The sequence below is a fragment of the Rhinoderma darwinii genome, chromosome 9, assembly GCF_050947455.1.
Source record: "Rhinoderma darwinii isolate aRhiDar2 chromosome 9, aRhiDar2.hap1, whole genome shotgun sequence".
In the NCBI taxonomy this organism is placed as follows: Eukaryota; Metazoa; Chordata; class Amphibia; order Anura; family Rhinodermatidae; genus Rhinoderma; species Rhinoderma darwinii.
Genome location: NC_134695.1, coordinates 50,769,025 through 50,785,696, shown reverse-complemented (window position 1 = coordinate 50,785,696; position 16,672 = coordinate 50,769,025). Strand labels below are relative to the sequence as shown.

At 41.0% G+C, this 16,672-nt stretch overlaps 1 protein-coding gene across 4 annotated transcripts in view; it reads right to left on the bottom strand.

Moving 5' to 3' along the window:
* SYT7 (synaptotagmin 7) overlaps positions 1-16,672 on the bottom strand; it is a 315,087-nt gene that overhangs the window by 32,565 nt on the left and 265,850 nt on the right. For all 4 annotated transcript variants that reach the window (XM_075837640.1, XM_075837639.1, XM_075837641.1 and 1 more), the window contains one exon: positions 1,360-1,630. In XM_075837640.1, the coding sequence (XP_075693755.1) occupies positions 1,360-1,630 (271 nt within the window). The remainder of the gene's footprint in view (positions 1-1,359; positions 1,631-16,672) is intronic.

Sequence of the window (16,672 nt, the reverse complement as noted above, 5' to 3'; positions counted from 1 at the left end):
TCACCTTACACTCTTCTTCTCCCCCTGACTCCATCATTGCTCCAGCGCTGCTCATTCAAGGTCCTGATGCCGAGCAGGACCTTATATGCAACGTAGCACTTCATTGACATCAGTGCTGCGCCACATACAATGTCCTGGTAATGCCTGGCGTCAGGTCCTTGTATGAGCTGCGCTAGAGTGATGAGGGAGTTGCAGGGGGAAAGAGGAGTAGAGAGGTGAGTATATATATTTTTTAATTTTTATTTATTTATTTGCCATGCTTAATAGGAGGGGGTAGTCAGTGCGGGCCCCCCATCATGCTATGCCCCATAGAGTGAATTTCCACTATAATTTACGCCTGTTTTCTGGTGTAAATAATAATAAATTTGTTGGCCTTTAGTGGCGACACTCCCTTTCCACAAAAGTGCAGAGGGTGGTGAAAAAAGGCCAAAATTCTTTTGTGCCCTTTTGCAACTTTTCTACATTGGAAAACTGGCGTGGAAAGGTTGATAAATTACCCCCTGTACCAGGAACTTAGCAGAAGAAGCCAATGTTTGGGTGCAGGTGCCTAGAAGATAGACCAATCCACTCAGCCTCGATCCGAAAAAAAAAACTGCAGCCATGCAGCGGGGGTGTCCGTAGCTGGCTATGATCGGACAGAGGCATCGTCCCCTAATAGAGATATTGCACAGTGGCTTAGAATAGTAAGTGCAATATCATACTAAAGGTTAGTTGTAACTGGAGGTATGCTTTAGGCAAAGAGGTGACACTTCTACATAGAGGCTTCTTTTGGCTCCGAGAGGCTGTAATATGTCTTGACAAATTCTAGATTATATAAGCGAGAACTGGATATCTGCAATAGGCCCAAGGTAAGTTTATTTTGGAGACATTTAGGACAAAATTTAGATAATTCATATGTTTGAGTTGGCTTTTTACCAATACTCGCCTTGCTCATCTTTTGCTCGTCTTTATAAAATAAACCTTTCTGTTCCTGATATTGCATGTAACTTCCCCCTAAGGGTCGTTTTCAATACACTTGCATAAACAATTTGACAAAGTATCTTTCTATTTAGTCAATATGAGAATACGTTGTTATATTTTAGGAAATTGGCAATGTGTAGGATATGTAGATACGTAATCTATTGTGTTCTTCCATATCAAGTGATATAATATTATGATATTTTCAAAACAATGTGGTTATACTAAAAGGTTAAGTCTTATTAATGGGACTTAATGTCAATTACTTCATTTTATTTTAATCACTTTAGAATATATTTGTTTAGCTTTTTAGTGTATAACCATAGTTGGATCTTTGGTGTTTCATTTATTGGCCGGTACAGCTGGGGCAATGTAACCCCCCCTCCACCTTGTACATCTCACCCTCGAAGAGGAAGGTCTCGTTCCAATGTGGGTTGAGGTTTTTCCTCTTCACCTTGGTCTCCAGCTTGTGCTTCTTGTCAGGCAGTAGATAAATCTTCACAAATGGATCACTAGTTCCACTGAAGTCCTTGGCTGGTAGCTCCTGGGCCTTCATAATCTTAACAGTGAGAGTAGACTCTTGGAAGTTGTAGCCCACACTGAACTGAATACGGCCAAGCGTCTCCCGTCCTGAGCTGTCATGACCATCGTCTTCATCTGATCCTGGAGACAACTATAAGAAGAAAGAAAGCAAGTTCAACTTTAGGACCGCATCGCAAATTGGCCTAATACAGAATTCTTCTACAGACAAGTATGGCACATTGGTGGAAGAAAGCTTTACCATGTTCTTTAGTTCCACCAGATGGCAGTAAAAAAATGTGTCTTGCAGATCATCTTATTTTCAGTACGAGGATACGCAGAGGTCATACTAGTGCCTTGGGCCCATACTCCTATTATCTAACCCCACAATGTTAGATTTTCCAACATTTACACCTACATACAACAGGGTCCAGCACATTATACTTCATTCAATTTTATTTTTATTAACAACGCTCCATTTTGCTTATTGTGTAATGACATTTCCATGTTGTTTAAGACAACAGCAGAGGTCACTGTCACATTATTGCAACCCTACTGATGTATGGAATTCATTACATAATGTACAACTCTGGAGTAGGAAGAGAAAGAAGGTCAAGGTCAATACTATACAGAATATAAGAAGTATCTTGTCCAAAATATTTATATGGTTTTATTACTGTTTGATACAATCATGCAGTTGTTTTTTTCCCCTATTTGTATCTCATATACTCTTATCAGTTGAAAATATTTATATTTATATCGCATAGCCAAATTATTCAGCATGATATAGCTAGCGGGTCATCCATTAGTGCATGTAGGGGTAAGATGTTGAGCATTTCTGATGATCAGAAGTTTGTGAGATTTTTTAACCTATGTATTATAGATTTTCTTTCCTTTTATGTATCCACATTTGAACACCATTCTACAGTTTACATATAGTATAAATCTACATAAAGAGTTGAATAACTTAGTAATTACACTGCAATTCACATATTGTAATGATGCTAAATTACAGCTAGTAAAATATGCCAGATCTGCATTCACAGTTCTTTTGGCTTAAGAGCTGAAATCTCCTAGCATTTTCTTTCTTGCTCAATGTGTGCACAAAGCTTGTCTAGCGCTGAACAGTAATCCTATATTGGAAAAATTGACAGTCCACTACATTATAGGAGCTGAGATAAGCTGTTAAATGTGGAGTCTGACAACATCCTTGCTGACTGTTTTCATTAGCAGAACTGTAAATGCAGCTCTGGCATGTAATACAGTCTAAAACTCAGCATCAGTACAGGATAATGTGCTTGCAGAGGTATTCAACTTTTAATATAGATTTCATCTCTATCTATCTATCTATCTATCTATCTATCTATCTATCTATCTATCTATCTATCTATCTATCTATCTATCTATCTATCTATCAAGAAAGCAGCATTGCTCCATATAATGGGTGTGAATAGAATCCTCCTGGACTCAGGCTAATAGATATCGAGTCCATAGATATAGAGAACAAAAGTTAGAGGCAGCACTCCAGGTAGTGAACAAATGAAGTGGTGTGTTTATTCACCCAAGCAACGTTTCAATCCTACTCAATGGAATCTTTCTCAAGGCTTTATATATATAAAAATTAATTTCTGTTGTCTGTTCTTTATGCATGGCCAAACGACTGGACCAATCTGCACAAAATTTGGCACACAAGTAAATCAGGTTCTTTTGAAGGTTTTAGACCGGGTTTCAGCTCTCTAGGGCCTAGTGTTCTAGAGATATACACAAAAAAAAGCAACACAAAAGCAAATATGGCACCAATGGCTTCCACATCAATGGTCCTTCTCCATACCACATCACATGACCCATATTAGCCAATAGAGGCTCGCAGGTTCTTCATTCTTAGCCTCACTGACATACACACAGTTTTACACCAGGTTCCCATAACAACCCAGTCATTTTTGTTTTACACTGGGTTTCCATACAATCCAGGCATCTTTTTTTACATCTTTCTTTACAGTCGACTGCGCTATTGATTCCGTCAAAACGGTGACAAACGGAAACCATCAGCTAGGTTTTCGTCACCATTGAGTGCAATTGAGAGGGAAACAGAAGCTAATGTTTCAGCTTCCCTTTCCGTTGAGGGGTTAACCCGATGGAAACCTTAACCCTTAGGCCCTTAACCCTTTAACGCATTATCACGTAACTGTACGTGATAAGGGTTAAGGGGAAGTATGGAGCGAGCTCACGGGCTGAGCTCACTCCATACACGGTGGGTGAAGGCTGTGTTACACAGCCGACACCTCACTGCAACGGGCGGAACCAAAGTTCACTTTGATTCTGCCCGTTTAACACCTTAAATGCCGCGGTCAATCAGTACCACAGCATTTAAAGTGTTAAAATCAGGGGGCGCACCCTCAAACAAGCCATCGCGCCCCCCCACTGCACGATCGGCCGGTAACAACGGTTGATATGCCAGGCTGGGGGCCTAACAAAGGCCCCCGAGGTCCGCCATCTTCGTACTCCTTTGAAGCTCTGCCTCCTGCAGATCTTCAAACAGACTGTCAGAATCATGATATACTGCAATAGATTAGTATTGCAGTATATCATGCAAGCGATCTCAAGTCCCCTAGGGGGACTATTAAAATAAAGTAAAAAACTGGTAAATAAAGTATTTTTTTATGTTTCAAAAAAAATTATGTATTAAAAGTTCAAAAACCCCCCTTTTCACATTTTTCCCTTAAATCAATGTTAAAAAAAATAAAAGTTATCATAACTGGTATCGCTGCATCTGTAAAAGTCAGAACTATCACAATATAGCGTTGTTTAACCCACTCGGTGAATGCCGTAAAAAAAAAATATATATAAAACACGCAAATTGCTGTTTTTTGGTCACCTTAGTGCTCTAAAAAAAATCAAATAGAAAGTGATCAAAAAGTCGCATATACCCCAAAATTGTATAGTTAAAAACTACAACTCGCTCTGCAAAATTTAAGCCCTCACATCGCTAAATTGATGGAAAAATGAAAAAGTTATGGCTCTCAGAATATGGCGACACAAAAGTTTATTTAATATAGCAAATAGTTTTATTTATTTAAAAGTGGTAAAACACAAAACAAAACATATACATTTGGTATCGTTGTAATCGTATCAACCTGTACAATAAGGTGAATATGTCGTTTTTACCACCTGATGGACTCCGTAAAAACAAAACCCCCCCAAACATGGCGTAATCGCTGTTTTTTGCCCATTTCACTTCACAAATATTTTTTTTCAGCTTCCCAGTACATTATGCGGTACAATAAATGGTGCCATGAAAAACTACAACTTGTCCCGCAAAAAACAGGCACTCATATGGCTATAGAGACGGAAAAATAAAAAAATTATAGCTTTTGGAAGTGGGGAGGAAAAAACAAAAGTGAAAATCCGAAAAATGGAAGGGGTTAAATAAAGCAAACATGGTGACTGCACCCGTTTACACAGCATGATTTATTATAAAGGATCTCACCAAAGAAACACATATTCTACACTAAATATGTTCATCTGAAACTAGACAGAACTATTTTTAGCATAGACATATGCCCTAGTGAGAGGAAACGTGAAAATTAAAGGGCTGGAAGCAAAACAAAGTGACAATCTCAATAGCGTCCCGGTGTGAGTGAATGAGATAGAACCTTAAATGTTGGAGGTTTGGGAGTTGAATGCAAACACTTAGAAAGCAGAGGATGCAGATCCTGACACATTTTCCTAATTGTTGGATTGCTGCGGTGACCTCTAATCTAATATTTTTATATTTTTTTTAGATAAAAGACCAGGAGAATACAATTCATACAACATATGCATCTTTATACTGTAAATGCACAAAGATGTGTCAGCGACATCAGTGGGACATAGTCAGCTCTTAGGTGTGAAATATAATATAGCACTGACACTTAAGAGGCATGAAAACATAAACGACACATCTGTCACTTAGTATCTGGCTGAAAATACCTCAATTCGTTTTTTTTATTTACAACCATTCCCATCACAATTTTGTTAAAATACTCCCCAGTACAAAAAAATAATACAGACAGGGGTGTATCTATAGGGGGTGCAGAGGTAACAGTCGTACCCGGCTTTTGGTGCTTCAGGGGGCCCAAAGGCCCTTTTACCACATGAAAAAACATCAGTATTATAAATGGCACATGGTAGGTGGGGCCCTGTTACAGATTTTGCATTGGGGCCCAGGAGCTTAACCAGCTGCTTCTATCCTCTCCTCAGGGTCCCCGGCAGTCACTGACAGCCGGAGACCCGACATTCTGCTGCCGATCGCGCGGGCAGCAAGTTAAAACCCGAGCCGTAAGAAGTCTATGGCTCGGGTTTTAAGGACCTTGACCACTGGCCGTAAAAATACAGCCAGCGGTCGGGAACCAGTTAACCTGTTTGCGCACCACGACGTACTACCCAGGACTAATGACCAGGAACAGCGATCGCGCTGTTACTGGCCGATTAACCACTTGGTTGCTGCGATCAAGCACGATCGCAGCATCTAGGACTTTAGAAAGAGGGGGTGTCCCCCTCTGACAGCTCATAGCCGCCCCGCGACAGAATCGGGGCGGTGGGGGGGGGGGGGGGTGCCAGTGGATGTCATGGCATGTCAAGAAGACTGTAAAAATAACAACATACTGCAATACATTAGTTCAAGTCCCCTAAGGAAATGTGTTAAAGTTTTTAGTAGTGTAAAAAATATGAAAAGTTAAAAAAACCAACCTTTTTTTCATTTTTTCCTCTGAAGTAATGTAAAAATTAAAGCAAATATACAAAATTGGTATCGCTGCATCCGTAAAAGTCTGGACTATTACAATATACCATTATTTAACGCGCACTGTGAACGCCGTAAAAAGAAAAAAATATAAAACGCCAGAATCTCTGTTTTTTGGTCACTTCATATCCCACAAAAAAAAAAAAGTGATCAAAAAGTCACATGTAGCTCAAAATGGTACCAATAGAAACTGCAATTCACCCCGCAAAAATAGGCCCTCATACCGCTCAATTGATGGAAAAATAAAAACGTTATGGCTCTCAGAATGTGGGGACAAAACAATTAGTTTCTTCCTTGTAAAAGTAGTAAAACATAAAAAAAACAACTATATAAATTTGGTATCACCGTAATCGTATTGACTTGTAGAATAAACGTAACATGCCACCTTTACCCTATGGCGAAAGCCGTAAAAACGAAACCACTCAAATTATTGAGGAATTACTGTTTTTTCCTATTCCACCCCACAAAGTTTTTTTCCAGTTTCCCAATATATTATATAATACAATAAATAATGCAGTGAAAAACTACAACTCGTCCTGCAAAAAACAAGCCCTCATATGACTATATCGATGGAAAAATAACAATAATTATTCACACCTTCCAAAAGTTATGGCTTTTGGAAGGTGGGGAGGAAAAAAATGTAAATCCAAAAAATGGCTGCATCCTGAAAGGGTTAAACGTCCGCCTCTGAATACAGCATACCCACTATTGAGATGACCTCTATGACCCGGAAGAGTATGTGAAAGGTTGGACTGTCCCACCAGAGTACTAGAGGATCTTAGGTGAGCCCGGGCTCTGACACAATATTAGGCCCCAAAGGTTCAGCTGAAAACAACCCAATTTGGAGCCAATCCATTACCACTAGGGCCTATTTCTTATGAGTAGATTCACAATTATTTTATTAGACCTTACTGATATGTCCTCTGTGTGCAATGACAACAACAAAGTTTACAATGCAATTAAAAGTGGCCAGTGTCACGATCCTTGGGTATGTGGACCCACTAGGCCACACCGCCGTAGCGGAGTAGCAGCTGGCCAAACAACAGTCCTAGTACAAGAGTACCTTGGATAGTCCAGACCGTAACGGTGGCTCGACACAGATGAACTTGCAGACACCAGACGTGGTGTAAATCATCAGGTGTGACAGGAGGCACAACACGACTCCAACACTCTAAGGCACAGGAACAAATCTAGCATGGGATACAGGTAGCAGGGCACGGGAACAACGGGAACAGGATAACATTAAGGGACCATTTGCTAAGACTAACATGGGTAAACACAACAACGCTCAGGCAATGAGTGAAAGTCAGGGTAATCATGGGCTAATTACAGATTTTACTCATGTGTGTGCACTGGTCCTTTAAGGCCGGACGCGAGCGTGCGCGTGCACCTTACGGGAACCAGTGCAGAGATGCCGCCCAGCACTCACTCGTCCATGACCGCGGCCGTCGAGGGCAGGTAGGAACGACGGTCCGCGGCTGTGGACGTTACAGTCAGTACATGTTCTGTACGAATGGAAGTGGAACCCTCAGAATCATTTTAAGAAATCCCAGTCCCACTTTGGATGTGTATATGCCGGGGCGTACATAGAGGAGGATAGGCCAAAATGGTGTGTCCCCCTGGTGCAGGCTCATGTCATCTTGTTAACAGGATTGTTTTCTCCTTTTACCAATCCCTTATAAGAGAGAAGGGACTTGTGACCCTTGGGCTGCTTCTGTAGCTCCTGCAGAGAGATGGAGTCCTGCACAAGTTTACATTACCCATGTGGAAGGAGAATGGTGTAACCTTACATGGGGCCACTCCTTCTATGGGCTCCATAGCCACCTTGCCTGCATCTATGGTATGTAAGCCCCTGCATATGCATATATAAAGTAAAACCTCTGGCTGATGTGGTGCCAGATTTCCAGTACCTGAAAACACATAGTCAAAGCTTCTCACCAGTGACCTAACTCTCCATACCCTGAACATGCTAGATCATCAATCAATTTCTTTCTACTCTGGTGAACATCAAATCATTAGGTGTTACAGACCATTGAGTACAACGTGTATTTCTCATACCTTCAATAGTTTAAACAGTGAAGCAACTCTGCTCCAAAGAAGTTCTGTCTAAATCTGTCCAGAAAAGGAAATAGTTATATTCTGCCTTATATCAGAACTAACAATCTCTATCACTTTAAGGGGGTATCACAAAAAATAGTGTGGTATTGTGTTAGCTAGAAATATCTGAGTGATGTTAAGTACTTTTGCGTCAAAAAAGACAAACGTTTTAGGCCTCATTTACACGAGCGTAATATACGCGCGCGCGACGCGCGTGCTTTTCACGCGTGTCGTATGCACCTATATTAGACTATGGGGCAGTGTAGACGATGCGTGAATTTTGCGCAGCGCGAGTGCGTTGCGTAAAACTCACGACATGTTCTATAATCGTGCGTTTTTCGCGCATCACGCACCCATTGAAGTCAATGGGTGCGTGAAAACCACGCATGCCACACGGAAGCACTTCCGTGCGAACTGCGTGATTCGCGCAAGAGCTGTCAAAAGGATGAATGTAAACAGAAAAGCACGTGGTCCAAACGGAGTGTCAAATTAGAGATGAGCGCACCGAACTTCACCGGGTTCGGCCGAACTCGTTTTGACCGAACCCGGCAAAAAATGTTCGGGTACGCGACGGCAGGAGACAGTCACTGTCCACGGTGCTGAAAGAGTTAAACTGGTTCAGCACCATGGACAGTGACTTCCGATCACAATATACATGAACGTGTAAAAAAAAAAAGAAGTTCTGACTTACCGAGAACTCCCGGCTTCTTCCTCCAGTCTGACCTCCCGGGATGACAATTCTGTCCAAGTGACAGCTGCAGCCAATCACAGGCCAAGCACAGCCTGCAGCCAATCACAGGCTGCAGCGGTCTCATGGACTGCCGCGTCATCCTGGGAGGTGGGGCCGGATGACGAGAGGGACGCGTCACCAAGGCAACGGCCGGGAGACCAGACTGGAGGAAGCAGGAAGTTCATGGTAAGTATGAACGTCTTTTTTTGATTCACAGGTTGGTGTATATTGTGATCGGAACTCACTGTCGCGGGTGCTGAAAGAGTTACTGCCGATCAGTTAGCTCTTTCAGCACCTTGGACAGTGATGGGCGTCGACTAGCCTCATCTCTATGATGGCGGCTGCGCGAAAATCACGCAGCCGCGCATCATACACGGATGACACACGGAGCTGTCAAATGCCTTTTGCGCGCGCAAAACGCAGCGTTTTTTGCGCGCGCAAAACGCACACGCTCGTGTAAATCAGGCCTTAAAGGAATGATATCTTTATTGGTTAGCCAATAAAGGTATCACTGCTATAATACTTTTGTCTTTTTTGATACAGAAGCATCTGATATCACATACCTTTAAAGGGGTCAAAGGATCAAGATAATTCAGCTGTGCCCAATGTATATGAATCATCTATGTGGGCAATTATAATTTTTTTCATATAGTTATATATGCTCCCGATCCCCACTTGGGACCCACTTCAACGGGGGTGTAGATAGGGGGGTGGTGGGACATGTGTCCTGGGAGATGAGTGGGGCAACAAGTCACCCCCACCTTCGCCAGGTTATTCAAATACAGGGCTAGGGCAGCAAACTGAATCTTTACCTCTGGTGAAGGGAAGCCTAGCTACGACTCTGCCCTCAAAGGAAACAATAGATCACATGGACATTCATGGGGTTATGTGAGGACCAAAAATGATTAGCAGTGTATTCACTGCATCTAATATACATTCTGGTCCCCCCTCGCGCTGATTCTGAGATTTTCATAGATTTTATGCCGGGGGACCAGAAGTCTAGTTGCACAGCCTTCTTTGATGAAGATACGACTCTACACCATGTGACCGGCGCCGCTGTACTGCATGTACGAGCAGTAGCCGTAGTACAGCGATTACATAGGGTACAGCGGGGCCAGTAACATGACGAAGAGTCTTATTGTCATCAAAGAAGACTGTGCAACTAGACTTCTGGTCCCCCGGCAGTGCTGTAAAAATCTATGAAAACCTCAGAATTAGTGCGACAGGGGACCGGAATGTATATTAGTAATGTACTCACATGCTGCAGAGAGTACACTGATAATAATTTTTGGTCCCCACATAAACCCTTTAAGAAATAAAATGCATTTTTTTCGCCAGTATTTGTAGAAGTAATACATTTAGAAACTGCTTTTTTTTTTATATTGACAGCAGTATTTTAGACATTTTTATGGTAACACTGGCCATTCTGTAAAAACGGACAATGGATCTGGTTCCATAGGAATTGTCATTTATATTCCCTTGGGCTTCCTCTTGCTAAGTTTGCATATATTAGACTACCGATAAGCTAGACTTAGTGTAAGTAATGCCAGGAACCATAGTATTAGCCTCTACAGGGAACTGGAACATAAGTAGCTGTCACTGGGACCATAATAAAACCTCTTTAATAAACTGCAGACTCCTATGTAGTGAGATGTACCTCACTCTGCCGGTTTCCCCTCACATATATTTTACTAGATATACAAGAAAAACATTTAGCGTAACACACCAGGAAGTGTAATAAAACACAAACATCATGGACAGCACTTTCAAAGGAGATAATAGTAGTCTAAGGATCTTCCACACAGAGATATTCACTAAAAGATAAACTTCAAATTTTCACAGAAGTTGTAATAGATTAGAAAAATTTTCTGTTTTCTTTTTCTCCCAGAAACAGCGCCACTCTTGTACTTGGGTTGTGTATGGTATTGCAATCAGCTCCATTCACTTCCTTGGAGTGGAGCTGCAATACCAGACACAACCCAAGGACAGGAGTGGCGCTGTTTCCGGGGAAAAAAAAAAAGTAAACATTTTTTTCTCATCTCATACAAGCCTTTTAATTTTAATGAGTTAAATTAAATAAAATCTGTGTATAGATGTAAGTGTATTTATTCATAAACTTTAAAGTGTAAGTCAATAACTATAAAAACTCTGTTCGAAGAATGCCAGAGGCTTTGTTCTGGAGGTTCTAGGTCTTTTTGACTTGTCAGATGTTTTATAAGACTTGAGGTTAACAGCACTAGAAAGGATATGAGTAGATTGGCACATAGCAACACACAATAGAATGTAGAGGCTTGTGGGTCAGTGGGCAAACCAGTACCAGCTGCCAGTACAACCTGTGCTGCTTACTTGTACCTTTACTACTAACCATTGAGGCTCAGTTGTAAGGCTGAGTGAAAGCTTACGTCCTATTAGGGCACATGGACGTTAAAGAGATGTTTTCTCCATTCAGGACCCCTTCTATTAGCCGAAGTGGAGATCTGCTTAGAAGGAACTCCCACTCTCCAGAAGACTTGGCCCAGCTAGGTTACATGGTGGCTGGAAATGTATGGTCAGTGACAACTTCCACAGCAATAACATCCGATTACCCCACTGTTTTAGGAGCTAGATCCATGGCGATCAGGTGATCAACATGGCGGCTTACTTCTAAAAAGGGGTTATCATGTTAAGACAACCTTTTTATCTTGCATTTACTGATTTAACTATAGTTTAGTACTATACCACAAGCTTTATTGCAGTCAAAATGCAAAATGTACTTTTCCTGATACAGACAAATACCAACAAGTTTATATAAACTTTCGATGAGTAGGAAGCTCTAAGTCAAGCTGACACACAGGGTCATATTAAAAAATGCAAATCATATCATTTCCAAAATTATCAATCAAAAGTGCACAAAGGTAATTGGATTTCATACCAATATTGTACTGGTTCTGAGTTTCTGTTCTTTGGTTAATAGACAACAGCACTGAAACAGTAATAATATTAAATATTACATATAATACTACAGAATATGCAGGCTTAGGCCCCATGCACACGACAGCAAAAAACCTCCATTTTTGCGGACCGCAATTGCGGTCCGCAAAAACGGAGCCATTCACTTTCATTGAACACTGACACCTTTCCGTAGCACTACGGAAGGGTGTCAGTGCCGTGGAAATGTTCCGGGAATTATGGAACGTGTCCGTTCTTTCGCATTTTGCGGGCCATGCTCCCATACTTTGTATGGGAGCACGGCCCGAAAATGCGGCTGTCAGTCAGCGGCCGGCCGTGCCCGCAAGCGCGGGCCGTGATTGCGGGCACGGTCGTGTGCATGGGGCCTTACTTGTGCTAAGCCATTTAAAATGAGGGTCTATGTTTTCCTCATCTGTTATGATAAAATATCCTGGAGATGTGATATCTTGGAAATATTACTTATTCACATCTGTTCTTCGCCCAGTGAAATTCACAATATAATAAGGCACCCAGGACATAACATAAGATCCCAGTTGCAGTCATGTATTATGAGCGTTCAAAACATTTACCGAGCAAAAACGGAAAAAAAAAAAAGACTGCACTGGAGACATAGTTCGAAAAAATGCTGCATCCTACAAAAAGAATTCACAAATCAAATTTCAGTAGATAAGTAGTTTGTAACATATACTCAGGGGCAGCTCTGAGCTATCAGCGCTTAGCTACATTTTTTTAATGCTGGTGAGAAGGTGAAAGGAAACATTCAATGAATTAAAGGGATGCATTTTTATATATGAGGTCCGGTATGTTTAGGAGTTTTGGGAAAACCATAGAATGTCTTGATGTTCTTAAAGAGAACCTTTCACCTTCCCATACATGTGCAGCTGAGTGCAGCATATAATGGGGAGGGCTGCACAAACCCTGGGGCACTTTCCATTTTTTTTCTACCCTCCTCCGTTATTTAGATATCGGTGCCATTATATTTGGCGCCCGATATTTAAATAACCCCCTGAACTGTCAATGGGGTGTGTACTGGCAAGGGGGCGTGTTACTATGGCTGTGACACTGTCCAATCAGATACGGACAGTGTTACAGCAAGAGCGAGGATAGAGGAGAGAGTGTGCGTGCGCGCACGCGCACGCCGTCACTCTTCAGCTTTCAAGATCAGTCTTCTGCAGAACTGGCAAGGGGGCGTGTCACTGCTACGGACAGTGTAAGAGCTGTGGAGAGGAGAGCGCGCATGCACGCTCTCATCTCTTCAGCTCTTGCAAGAGATCAGTCTTGTAATTGTCTGCCGAACTGGCAAGGGGGCGTGGCTCTGCTACGCACAGTGCAAGCGCTGAAGAGGAGAGCGCGCATGCGCGCTCTCCTCTCTCCAGCTCTTACGCTTTCCGTAGCAGTGACACACCCCATTAACAGTTCAGGGGGTTATTTAAATATCGGGCGCCAAATATAACGGCACCGATATCTAAATGACCGAGGAGGGTAGAAAAAAAAGTAAAGTGCCCCAGCATTTGTGCAGCCCTGCCCATTACATGCTTCACTCAGCTACACATGTATGGGGAGGTGAAAGGTTCTCTTTAAGCCCTATGAGGGTGCCACATCAGTGGAAATCCATTGCCCAACTAATGGGCACAAATATGGTATAAATAATAAGCACTGTTAACCATAATACTGAAATTATAAAGAATCATGATAATGTTCTCTTTTTTTCGCTATTATATAACATACTTAGAGCATTAGTTACTACAAACAAGGTTTGAAGAGAAGTGCTTCCTTCATAAAAGTCCTGTCATACAAGGGGGTAACTGTAGGGGGTGCAGTGGTTGCAGTCACACCCAGGCTCTGGTCTTGAGGTCGCCCAAAAAGTCTATTTGTCCCATGTGATGATACCAGTATTATAAATGATTGTTTGGGGGCCCTGTTTCACATTTTTAGCCTTGGATATTTAAGTTACACCTCTGTTCAAGTCAACACCTCTTGTAGTAGATGATGAAATGCCAATAAGGAATTTTAATCAAATTTTTATCTCTTTTTTTGCATTGTAGTAGGAACAACTCACTAAGGAGGCAAGGTAGCCGGTTTAGGTCTTCTGCCCCTCCTAGATCTTAAGACCTAATCTCCCTGTGCATCATACATTTGTAAACCCCATAGACAGCAGGCATTAGGCATTTTTTCGTATTTTTGTATCTTGGTTATATTAGTATACACATATTGCTTAAGGCTCTTTTACGTGGGCAATGATCAGATAAACGAGCGTTTGTACCAACACTTGTTCCTGATCATTTCCCTGTGTAAACAGGGCAGCGATCAGCAGATGAACGAGCAAACGCTCGTTGATCTGGTGATCAGAGTTTTTATCCTGCCATAAAAATGGTGAAGATTCAAATGTATGGGAATGAACGATAGTAGTAATGATCGATCGTCCCCATACTCCTTTGCTCCGTTTGAAGAGTGCCGATTGACAGACTGTATTGGTGGTTAAACACGAGTAAATATCTGTATAATAATCTTATTGTAGACCATGGGTAATTATATAATTCTATACAAAAAAAGTGTCAGGCTTAAATACTACAAGAAGCCTGAATAACCCAAAATAAGGGCAAATATGTGTCCTGGATGCTTGGTTTACAAATTAAAAGTCTGTCTCCTCTGCAGATGTTTTGGTCTCAGTATAATCCAGTGAGTAAAAAACATTAATCTTTATATATACTTTGGGTCACATCCAACAACACTAATGTGTAATGGAGTTTTGATGATAGGCAACCATCAGAAAAGGATCACCAAATACAGTGAGTGAGGTCCAGAATGCATCAATCCAATAAAAATAACCACAGAACTAGCAGTGAATAAGTAAAAAGAAGTCCCTATAAGTCAATAGCTGGGGCATTTAAATTCTTCTTTGGTTCGGTTTGGTTTTTATTCAAAAATTCTGTACACCAGGTAAAAATATGTGTATAAAGACCTTTGTGCGAGCCTCATATTGTCATTATAGTTTTTCGTTAGGTAACAGAGCTACTTTGGAGAAGTATATTTAGTAAATTCTGCAAGTTCATTAATATCATGTTTGGTTATTGAACTGTTGAGAAATTAGCACTTTAATAGTTATTGTATAAGGGTAAAACATTGCAAAGATTAATTGCGAAATCATGTATTAACAATAGACAATAATGAAAAACATGAGTTATCCTTGAAAAATCTTGTAAAATGATAAAAATTACTGCCAGATCAGTGGGCTGGAGAACACAACTAATGAAGTAGAATGCAAGGAACATATATTTATACCTTTAAAAAGCGTATTCAATGAGACCAATGCAGTTAAATAACATTTGCTCATTCTTTGGGATTAGGGGATTCCTGACCCAATAAAACCTGGCCTTCAGCTTAAAGTACCTGATCAGAATGAAGATCCAGTTCATACAATTATGCTTAGAAGTATTGGAGAGAAAAGAGGAAGAGAACAACCAGAAACAAGACGGACAGATACTATCACAGAAATCCTTAACACACTACTGAGAACCCGGATGACCAAAACAGAAGACAAGACATTCTGGAAAAACACTATTCATATGGTCACTATGAGTCACAGAAAGCACTTAAAGGTGTTGTCCTCTTTTGATAATCCCTTTTTATTAAAAGTGTCTTCCAACAATAAATTGATGACAATGCCTCCTGCTGCTGAGACCCCCAGTAATCATTTGTAATCTGTGAAGAACCAGGCAGCAAGTGTTCAGTTTCCCTGCAGCTCCACCACTGGTAAACTAAAGTATTACACAGTGTCCATTGAAATCAATGGGCTGTCTATTTAATGCATGGATATAACAGGTCTTCAAGAGTGAGAGACTCTCTTTCTAGCCACTCTGACAAACAGATGAGGCTCCTGAATGAGAAAATACCCTGTATAAACCCAGTATTCTCTAATACTGTATTTGAAAACTGTTTTTCTAAACTGTAAAAAGTATTTTAGAAATATATTAACATAGAATTGGACAAGATCTCATCAAATTACTAATGTTAAGAATATCCATAGAGAAAATAGTACTAACAATAGTGTGGTGCCCTTAGCTGAAAGGAGGTTCTTTTAGAACCTCTCACCTCTCCTGCCATGTATTTTAGTAAATAATTGTATTCCCCATAATATAATAATTCTGAAGCATCTTTTATCGCAAATCTGCATAATGCTGTTTCTCCCTTATGCCGCCTAGAAATGTTTGAATAAATTGACAACTGGGTGTTACCAGTTGGGGGTGTGTCCCTACACAGACTGATACTATCCAATCACTGCTGACAGAGTGAGACTGTGTAGGGACACACCCCTTTGACAAGGGGAATGTAACACCCAGTAGTCAATTTATTCATAAATTTCTAGGATGAATAACAGAGGAATGGCACAACGTAGAGTTCTAAAAAAAGATGCTCCAGAATTGTTATTTCATGGGGAAGGCAATTATTTACTTAAACAGACACGTCAGGAGATATGACAGGTCCTCTTTAACATTTTCAACAAAACAAAGCTGTGCGCTAGGCTTCTTCAGTGTACTGTGAAAGGAAATTTCCTGAGCAAGTAGAAGATTGGCCAGAGGAAATGAGCCTTAAACTGACAATTTTTCTGGACATGCAGCGTAAACAGTGGTACTATATCA